The 10,340-nt window shown below is 51.7% G+C and overlaps 1 protein-coding gene across 1 annotated transcript in view; it reads right to left on the reverse strand.

Moving 5' to 3' along the window:
- SLC26A9 (solute carrier family 26 (anion exchanger), member 9) overlaps positions 1-3,048 on the reverse strand; it is a 13,430-nt gene extending 10,382 nt beyond the window's left edge. The window contains exons 1-5 of the mRNA XM_009587461.1: positions 2,924-3,048; positions 1,771-1,910; positions 1,330-1,440; positions 854-1,029; positions 282-446 (exon numbers count right to left, since the gene is read on the reverse strand). Of these exons, the coding sequence (XP_009585756.1) occupies positions 282-446; positions 854-1,029; positions 1,330-1,440; positions 1,771-1,910; positions 2,924-3,048 (717 nt within the window). The remainder of the gene's footprint in view (positions 1-281; positions 447-853; positions 1,030-1,329; positions 1,441-1,770; positions 1,911-2,923) is intronic.
- Between the last annotated feature and the right edge of the window lie 7,292 nt (positions 3,049-10,340).

Here is a 10,340-nt window from a genome sequence, read left to right on the forward strand (position 1 = left end):
GGAACACAGTTCATATTCTCCCCAAATCCTAGACCCATTTCATTATTTCTAATTAGAAACTAGCAGACGAGGGTTCAGATAATACTGTATAGGAAATACAATGGCAGCAGCATAGGTGTGCTGGGCTGGGAGTGGTGCAGACAGCCGTATTCCCCCTCCCTTCACCCTTTCCTTCTCTCTGAGCCCCCCGTCCCCTTGCATGGGTGGCAGTGATGCCTGCGGTGTGGTGGTCGCTGGGGGAAGAGGTGCAGGGGAGGCCCCTGTCCAGAGCACCCACTTACATAGACGATAGCTAAGGGCCCGGTGTAAGATGGGACTGTCAAGCCGAAGACGTACTTGAGCACGGAGATGAGGATCTGCAACCCTGCTGCTGTCATGAAGCCCCTGATGAAAGACTCTGAGAGGTAGATAGCAACAAAGCCAAACTGCACGAATCCCAGGCACAGCTAGGGTAGGACAGACAAGGCGTTATTAGAAGCATGCCAGCCTGAAGGGGCGAGGTGCAGAGCCTGAGCGTGCCCGTGTCGGGCAGGCTGCTCCGCCGGGAGAGCGGGCACATCCCTCCCGTGCAGCCGCGGCGCAGGCAGGGCTGAGCAGACTGTCCCGGAGCAGGGATGGGGAAAGGAGAGCTGCAGCGTGCTGGGGTGTCATCACCAGCTGCGATGCTGCTGCAGGGGCAGCTGGGCAGGGATCCCCCCAAAAAACCTCTGTGCTGAGGCATCATCCACTTAGAAGTGGGGCCTCTTCCAGCGTCTGCTACCACCCTCTCTGCTCCAGGGAGAGAGCTCGGCTGACTCCGTGTGGATCAGCTCTGGCCAGAGGACACAGCACAGGCGGTGCAGCAAGTCCTTACTTGTATGATGGCTGTCAGGCAGGCTAATGTGGCAGAGATCTCCAGCCTGGCTGCTTCCAGGGCTGTGGTATTCACGCTGGTCTCATTGGTGGTATGGTTGAAGTACTGGAAGTCTGACTCTGGAGCCAGCTCATTGCAGACGTTCCCAACAATAATGCTGATGACTGCAAAAGTACCTACAGCACAACACAGTGATGTCAGTAGTTTTCTCTAGAGAGCGTCCTGTCCTGGAAGGCACTTGGACAGGTTAGGCTGTCCAGACCGAGACACCCAGCCCATCACCGCAGCCAGCCCCGCAGCGGAATGCGGCAGCGGTTCATTGGGGTGAGATCCTGCTGTGCAGCCAGAATCAGGGATCCCGTAAACCCCTGACAAACCAAACATGCCCAAACATCTCTCTTCTGAGACATACCGGGTATTCCCAGCCAGTCGGTGTTTAATTGCCTTGTGCAGACAATTGCTCTGCAGACCCTTACCTGGGACCATCTGATGGATACCGCCAAGGAAGAGGTATGTCACCACGGGGAAGAAGGAGGAGTAGAGCCCGTTGACGGGAGGCAGATTGGCCAGCAGTGCGAAGGCCATCCCTGGAAAACACAAGAGAAATGGGCAGGTCACCCAGGTCTGTGCAGCTGGCGTCAGCCCCCTGCCCTGGTCACACTCAGATCAGCTCCAAGAAGATGCTGTGGCCAGCACAGACTGCTGCTTTCTGGGCAGGAGAGGCCAAAGAGAGCAGGGAAGGGCTCCATGGAAAAATATAGGGACAACCAGGTAGGAGATAGAGCTTGGGTTTATACATGTCAGCAGTAAAGGTAGCTAACCCCCACAGACTGGATATAGCTGTCATCTGCAGACCTTTACCTGAACTGGCAAAGTGCTATCCACTCTCGGTGACCCAGAAAGTCATTGCGTCTCACCTTGTGGCACTTGAATCGTCCCCGCACTGATCCCACCGAGAACATCGGGCAAAATGTAGTCCTTAATTTTATACTTGGGAAGCCACACAAGTATTGGGAACAGGCTAAAGAGGATGAGTTTGAATCTGGAAGCTGAACATCTAGAGGAGACAAAAAAAAAAAGCAAATAGGTAAATAAGAAAGGAAGCAAGCGAGCTGGGAAGTGAGCAAGCAAGGAAGCAAGGAAGGATCTTCCTAGGAATGTCTCAACATTTCTCCCACACCAAATCCTGAGCCCAATATTTGGTGCACAGCCTTTCCCTGCGAGTGCAAGGCTCTTGCAGTTAACTAGCCGGACATGCCGTGGAGGGTTATTGTGGGGATGTTCCTGACTCAGTGGGAGGTCCCCAATGCTGCCACAGCTGGAAGGAGAACCTGCACAGAGCGAAGGTTTTAGCTCCCCAGTATCTCGAGTCTTTGTTTCTAACACCTTTCAGATGGGGTGTAGGTGAGCTGTAGGGAGGAAGCACAGCTCCAAGATTCGTGGGGCAGTTGCACAGAGCCAAAGATGAACTTTTTCAGGTGCCTGGTCAAAAAACCCCAAGTGTGTCTGAAAGAAGAAGATTGCTTCTTGGTTGACACATGTAGCATCTCGCATCTCTGCCTGCTAACATACATGTTCTCTCTTTCCTGTATTACTGCCTTCATTTTTCCAAGAAATGGAGATAGATTTCCAAGACAGCAATCAGCAGGTTTAATCATCTTTCTTTAAGGAACGCCAGTACTGTTTTTAATCAGAAAGCTGATAAAAGGAAATCCCAGCTGGAAAGCTTAAAGAAATAATCCATGCACTCATACCTACATCACCAATTATACCTTTTTCATTATTAAAAAAATTAGAAAACAGAAACCCAAATCCCAAATGCACTTAGTGCGAACTGTTCTGCTTATTTGCCTTATAGCGTAACAGCTGAGGCAGTGAAAAGAGTAACCAGTTTCACTTGCTTCAGTACAATTTGTGTTTCTCCTGTGCCTTTCATCCATCAAAGCCCTGAAGATCATGGAGAAGGTTTCCCAGCATAAAAATGGGAACTATATCCCCAGGTCCAAATTATAGCCCGATTCCAGACCAAATCTGGTTTAGATTTGCCTTAGTTATAGCATTCTACGTTACCTGAAAAGGTTTTTCAATTTTTCCCCAACGGGGTAACTTCTGCTTTTCTTCTCAAACTCTTCATCGAAGAGGCTGACCGAATATGCAGGACGTTCGATGACATAGCGAGGCCTGGCGTGGTTCATCTCTGGATCATTTAAATTTTTCCCAGAAAAAAGAAAAAGCAAAGCCAAGAATGTGACTGGAGCTGGCCCCACCTGCAGTATAACAGACCGGACACCTCCAGCGTCTGGGAGCCCTCCCCGAACATCTCCACCCTAAATAGTTTCCCCGTGGCGCAGAGGCAGGTCCTGGGAGTGGCTTCTCCCAGCACCGGGGGCTGCTGCTCCCTGGCACGGGGAGTTTTTACCAGCTATTTTGAGGTGATGCTAATGAGTGATGCCGTGTGAAGGGGACCAGAGCGCGTCCTGGATTATCTGGCAGATGAGCATGGGTGTTAATCTTAGCTCTGCCGGTGACTGCCTTTTTGCCTCGGGCAAAAGTCACTTGACTTCTCATGCCTCAGTTTCACCATCTGCCGGTGGGGTTGGCAAGACTTTGCAACACTGGGCAGCCCTGACACAGTCTGCAACGGTAGATACTGGCACCGTGATTAAATTTCCATCCGAGGTGTTCCTGCTGCACCGCTGAGTGGTCTCATTTGCATTCAGCAGCCTTCCTAGTTCTCACTTGCCATGAGAGGCTGTGGATAAGTCCTTGGTTTATTCTAGGAAGTGATGCGCAGAAAGATAACTGTTGCTAATTCATTTCAGTGATGAAGATGCCAAAACATCCGGATGGACTAGTCCTGCCCTGGGTCTCGCCAAAGAAAGATGATGAACTTCAGAGAGCCCTTATTTTACTATGACCAGAGATACCTGGGAAGAGGGGAGAATCATTACAAACTGGAGAGGCTGGGGGTGGAGGGAGGAAGTGGTCAGATATAAAACAAGGATCTTGGTAATTATTTGTGGTATGGCATGTATCTAAGTGGGTCGTTGCCCAACACAGGAATAGAAGAGGGGGTGGAAAAAGCTGGTGATTCAGGCAGGAGAACATATCAAGAAACAACATCCAGGTTGCTTAGGGCTTATGGAGTGATTTGAATGTACCAGATCCTCCCCTCTCCTCTTTTGGCACTGGGAGTGCTGCTGAAGTCAGTGCACACCTTGACACCGAGTTCAGTGGAACCAGGATGAGCAAAATGTCCGTAGGACTAATGTCAGGCCTCGCTGATAAGCAGTTACCTTGGAGTGGGGGCTGGAAGACATGAGTAACGTGTAGCAGAGCGGCCCGGCAGTCCAGGGCAGGAAGGAAAGTATGATGCAGGCAGCCGAAACTTTTGGGAGAATTTAGGTCAACAGAATCATTATGCAAATAGGAGCTAATGGGTTTAGAAAGGGAGGTCATCAACCCCAGTCCTGCAGTGGATGCTTTGGTGATCACAGGGGCAATCAAGTGCAGTTTTCTGTAAAACAGCTCCAGCAATGGTGTGTTTCTGATTCCAGGCTCTGATCTGCACCCGCGCTGATTCGGGAGGGACCCCAGCCTATGTCTTTGGAGGTGAAAGAGGAGACATGCCCCTCTTCCTGCACTACCAGGTGCCCTCTTGCAGGCATGCACACACGGGCATCCCTGCTGCTCCTTTTCAGCTAGAGATACCCTTCCAAGAGCAATTACAAGCTTTACCTCTTGGAGAATTGGTGCAGGCTGAGACTATGCAGTGTCCTAGGCTCCTTCCCAGTCCCTACGCTCATACCAGAAGCCCATCTGATAAACGGTCATTCCTTGGTTTTCCCACGTCAGTCTGCGCAAGTCTTGTCCCAGCCTTATAGCCTTGCTCCAGATCCTGTTGCTGAGCAGGTTCCCAGCCTTTCTCCAGGTCCCAGCCCCACAGCTCTGCTCTAGATTTCCAGTTCTCCCTCGTGAATATTTTGTGGCCCAGGTCCAGGCCCAGCGACAGGTTTCTAAGGGGTGATAAACCCAGCTGAGTTTCTGGTGCAAGAAGTCTCTCTCAGCTTTATTTCTCGGCCCCATCACTTGCCGAGCAGCGTGCCTGCCATCAGACAGGCTGAATCAGCCAATTATATCACAGCTCTTTAATGAATTTCCCCCGCTGAGCGAAAGTGCTGGCAATCAGGAAAAATAATAAACAAGGCAAGTATAGAGGGAAAAATATCCCCATGATTAAATTCCATCTTAAACAAACAGGCTAATGATGTCAGCGTCTCGGACAGAGTCAAGTTCTTGACTTGGCTTATCACTGGCCTTGCCCTAGATCAAACAGCAGGTTAAACCTTTGAGATTTCAGAATTAAAGAGAACGAGCTGTGTGACTGCTCCTTGAACAAAAGGCAAAAACAGCTGTCCTGGTGTTGATGGGATAAGACCATGGCAAGCTGCAGAGCTGGTTTAAATCCTGCAGCTGGGGCAGGACACTGAAGCAATGCAACGTGTGTGGAGAGAAAAGCAGAGTGCCAGTAAGTTGCTGCGTCGCCGGGACCAGGTTTCTCAAGAGCTCTGTTCCAGTATGGGCATGGAAATAAAGGACAAGGTCTGGGGGGAAGAGCTCTAAGTGCGGAGCCCCCGTTACAAGCTTTTCAGGAAGCCCATTCCTCCAATGTGTTGGCTAGGGTGGATGATGCTGAGAAATGTGAAGTTTGGCCTCACTGATAAGTCTACTGAGCCTGGGGTCTTGGAGAAATTGGACACGCTGAGTACATCACTGTGATGTGATACTTGGAGCAAGCAACAAATGAAGGCAGAACTGCTTCACTCCAGGAATATGATGTGGGTGAAAGTTATTGTCCTAGTAGGTCATCAGCTAAGAGTCCCATCAGTTCGTACCTGGCTGATCCCTGCCCTACCGGTCTCAAACCAGCCTGTGCATGCCAAGCACAGACCTTTTTTCCCAATGTTCATCTTGCAAATCCATTTACTAAGCTCTTATCTTCTGTCCCTGTGCTGGTGATAGCTATGTTTGGGAAGAGGAAAGTCACATTGAGGTTTCGGGCTAGTGTTGATAGGAGCCATTGGCATAAAGCCACTTTCCACAGAAAAGGGACTCCAGTCCAAGGAGTGTGAGTCAAAATTTAGAGGGAAAGCAATCTGATCACTGCCTTACGCGTGATATAAGGGCCCAAACTGATCCCAGTGCAAGGGCTGGACATTCAGGGAATGCCTCTGCTACATTTTAGGGAGAAAAAAATCAGTGCTCTGGAACTAATGTTTCCTCCTTTGTCTGCGCCCTCTCCATCCCCCCTCTCCTTGCACAAGGCGATGCACACGCAGATCTCCTTGCTGATTGCTTCTCAGCCCATGGAGTTCAGAGGTCTGGCCTCTTCCAAATCCTGAGTGAAACTTCATTAAAAACATCTCGCTCCCAGCTCCATTGCCCAAGAAAGGGTTATAAAAAGCAACTGTCCCCTACCCCAGGAGACAAGGTCTGCCTGGAGGAGGCAAGCACAGGTGCAAGGGTTTGGTTGCGACACCAGGACAAGGTCTTGACTCCTGTTCCCCGGAATCAGTGCCTTCAGCACCGTGTCCGCTGCGACTCCCAGCCTCCCGCTCGCGGCTCCGGCTGCAGGTGCCATGGGAGCCCTGGGGCAACAGGGTGAAAGGGCCCAAGTCTCGCAAGGTCAGGTGAGGAAGCCGTCACCTCCTCCCCTGAAACCTGTGCCGTGCTTCCTCGCCAAGGCATGGTATGGGGAGGGACAGGGCGGCTGCGGTGCCGGGCTCTGCGGTGCTGGGTGCTGGGTGCTGCGGTGCTGGGTGCTGCGGTGCCGGGTGCTGCGGTGCTGGGTGCTCCCCCAGACTGAACTCTGCCTCACCCTCCTGCCGCACACCCGTTCCCTCTCCCTTTCACGCCTCTGGTGTCGAGCTGGGCTCGCAAAGCACACAGGCAGGAAGAAAAGGAGGTTTCTGCTGTCAGTCAGTTCAGGTATGTCAAAAGGATGTTGTATAATTCACCTCCGCTATCGGGCGCCGATCAGCCCAGCGCATCCGCCCCCACGCTCCCGCGTTGTTCGCTCTCTCCGACCTCCTGGCATCAGGGACAGGCCAGGACCGAGTCCGGCTGATGGGCCACGCTGGCAGCTCGCCGCCAAGGGACCCCCGGCACGTTCATTCAGGTTAGCGTCTTTAGCTGGGCCGTTTGACTGGGACTTTTTGCTCACAGTTAAAATCGCTTTGATCTGAGTTAGTTTTGTTTTACCTTTGGCTTTGAATTGCCATAGGGTTCATCTGCAAATGGACTGATTCAGGAGGAAAGCACCTTGCAGTGGTAAAGCCAGATCCATAGTCCCACATTTCTGGCACAAGTATATCGGTAAAAACATCTTTCCTAGTAATCTGGGGAAGGGGAAGGGGCAGAAGCAGGGAAGTGGTGCTTGTGTTTCAGGGGGCTGAGCAGCCGGCTGCACGCACGGTGCCACACGCTGAATACCCACAACATTTGGCCATGGGGTTTAACTTTTTCTTAAGCTCTGTCCTTTGGAAATAGAAGAGGCTGATGCTAGGAGAGCATATAGATCAGTTATGAAAAATATCCTATCACAAAAATGGCTTTTAGCCTCAGAAAAGGCAAAATGCCAGAGTCCATAAAGTTCAGTAAAAACTTAGCTGTTTCAATCAATTTTCCACAAGCAGCACGCAGGAACCATCGTGATGGCTGGTGGAATAAAAGCCAGAGAGGGCGAAGGAGGGAGAGAGGTGCCGGGAGGTGCTAACTGGCCCTGCCTGGCTGTGTTGAGGCTCAGAGGGAGCCGTACGCCGCGGGTGCAGGGGCAGGGAGGAGACATCTCTGCTTCCCTCCAGCTCCCACCTTCCCATCTCGTTGCACGATGCTGCAACCTCAGCTTTAACGTCGCCCTCGGGAGCAACCATCCCTTTCCTCCACTCCTGCACTTTTGCCACGGAGCAGCCAGGCATTAAATCAATCTTTTCTTTTTGTTTAGATTAAATATTTGGAGTGTTAAATAGGTGATTTCCATAAGGCAGATGGCCCTTTTCTTGTTTTAAGTGACCCAGCCCAGCGCAGGCACTGGGCAGGAGCGCTGCGCTGTATTCTTGTTCTGCCGTTGCTGGGCCGGTGCCAATGTTTGATGTACCACTTCACACGAGTTTCTAACCAAACTAGCTCTGCACTTGGTAACCAGAATAATAAGATTTGTAGACATCTGCCAGCTACTGAAGGTGAAGCCAAAGTGTTTGGCTCAAAGGGTGTTTATTAAGTAAAATGCTTATATTCAGCAGCTCGGCTTCTGCTTTTTTTAATGCTGTTGTAAATGCAGCAAATGCCGTGGGCACGGGAGATCTGCTCTGCACTGACACCGGGGTAAATGAGCCCAGATTTGGCCCGCTCTTTCTGTGATTTGTTTGATTAACCCACTTGTTCTCAACCCCACCCTCACTCTCCATTACTTTTGTAGTTGCATCCAGCGCCGTACCTCGCCGAGGGAGGGCTGGGCTGGGGTGAGGCAGTGGGTGCATGGCCTGGGGTGCTGCGGTCCGGGATGCAGATATGGCCCCATCATATTCCTCCAAAAGCCACCAGCTTCCCTGCCCTGCAGTCCCCTGGAGCTGTCACCTTGCTGCGTGTAGCCCAGCGGTGCTGGGATCAGGTTGCCAGCTCCTGGCAGGCAGAGAGCAGTGCCTGACCTTAACGGCATCTGAGGCTGTCCCCTGGAAAGCGGTGTGTCCATCCTCCCCATCCCCTTGCCGCTCCCTCGGCATACAGAGCCATTGGGATGGGAGGAGGGAAGGTTGGAAAGTGCACTTAAAAGAAGTAGTGAAACTTTGGCGTCCCTCGCTACCATCAGTCTCTGCTCTCCACATGCCTCTGACACAGACCTTGCCCTCCGCCTTTGAAGAGCAGGTGGGCAATGCAAATCCCAAGGAATTAAAAAGTTTGCAGACTGCAGCATTCTTGCACTGCCTGCGAACACTTATCCGGGATGCCTGCTGAGAGCTCGCTCCTGCGCGCGCTCCCTGCCCCTGCGGATTCGCTCTCGGAGAAGGAAAAACACCTCTGGGGTCACCCCGTCCATCCTCCCCCAGAGGTAGAGAGAGCATTCCTCTACTGGAAATCTCTGACCTGGGGCAGAAATACTGTGTGGCCAGCAACAAATGTCACTTCAAGGACTTATCTTCAAGGGAAGGAAGGACAGGTCCCTAGCTTACATTTTCAGCTTGCTTACAAACGAGGTGTGGGCAAATTTTATCAGGGCAGAGCAGAAAGCATCCTACCTGCATGAACAGCAGTTTACTTCAGTGGAGCAGGCTTATGGGGATATTTTCTGTTCCCTATTTATGAGGGAACCTGCCCAAACTGGACCTAAACATCCTATGAAATGGCACTGGGAGGAGCTGGAGACCCTGCACCCAGTCTGACAGGTCTCAGTCTGGGAGCACTTCTCATTCCCAGCTTTAAAATTCTCTCCTAATCTGATTGCGTGCCCACAGCCATGCATCCATGCACCAGGATGTCCCGTGCAGCAAAGACCCCTCGCCCAGGTTAGATTCCTGTGCACAACCAGTGCTCCTCAACCATTGCCTGCAGGCACTGGGCTCCACATCCTTTCTCGCTCCACCTGTATGTGCAAAGTCTAATTTGGGCTGCAACATCCTCGGGGCAGGGACCGCTTTACCCAGTCCCATGCACAGAAAGTTCTGATTGTGACAAGGATCCAGGAACAGAGGGTCTCTCATCAGTATTGCCTCTCCTATACGAGGCAAATCCCCCTACAGATCTCAGCAGGAGCCAGCCAGGATAAGATGGTAGGATTTATTCTAGCAATAATTAATTCACATATTTGGCTCTTCCAGCCTCTCTTCATAAATCAAGTTCTTGGATCGTTGGCATTGCTAATTCCTGAGTAAATCTGCTGCTGTAAATCCCCTTTGCAAAAGGAGGGAGAAAAAGAGAAGGGGAAAAAAAAAAAGAAGTACCAGTTCTCCAAATACTGAAACTCACACCCAGTGGCTGTGCAACCGGAGTGTAAATCCCCCACGCCCACCCAGACAAAGAGCACGATTGTTGGAGCTGGGTTACCTGCGCCTCGCCGGGCGGAGAAAGGGCCGATTCTGCGAGGGGAGCTGCAGATGTGGCAAGAAAGCCCCGGCAGAGAGGTGCTCCCAAGGAGGTGTGCAGAGGTCTGTGCTCAAATAAGCCAGTGAGTCATTTATAAATCACCTCAGTCAAGGGGACCGAGGGCTGTGCTCGCCGCCTGATTGGCTTGTAGGAGGTAATTGCAAGCAAGTACACCCAGGCTAAGCCCAGGAGATAGCCAGGGGAGATAAGGAGAGACCTGAAGAGGGACAAGGGCTTTTTTGGATGTCCCCCCTCACCCCACCCCTTCCCGCTGAGGCTTGGGCCGTTTGATCACCTTTGCAGGTCCCTCCGTGCTCCGGGCTCTCGGTGACAATAGCTCATATTCACC

Source organism: Fulmarus glacialis, unplaced genomic scaffold, assembly GCF_000690835.1.
Source record: "Fulmarus glacialis isolate BGI_N327 unplaced genomic scaffold, ASM69083v1 scaffold12161, whole genome shotgun sequence".
Classification (NCBI taxonomy): domain Eukaryota; kingdom Metazoa; phylum Chordata; class Aves; order Procellariiformes; family Procellariidae; genus Fulmarus; species Fulmarus glacialis.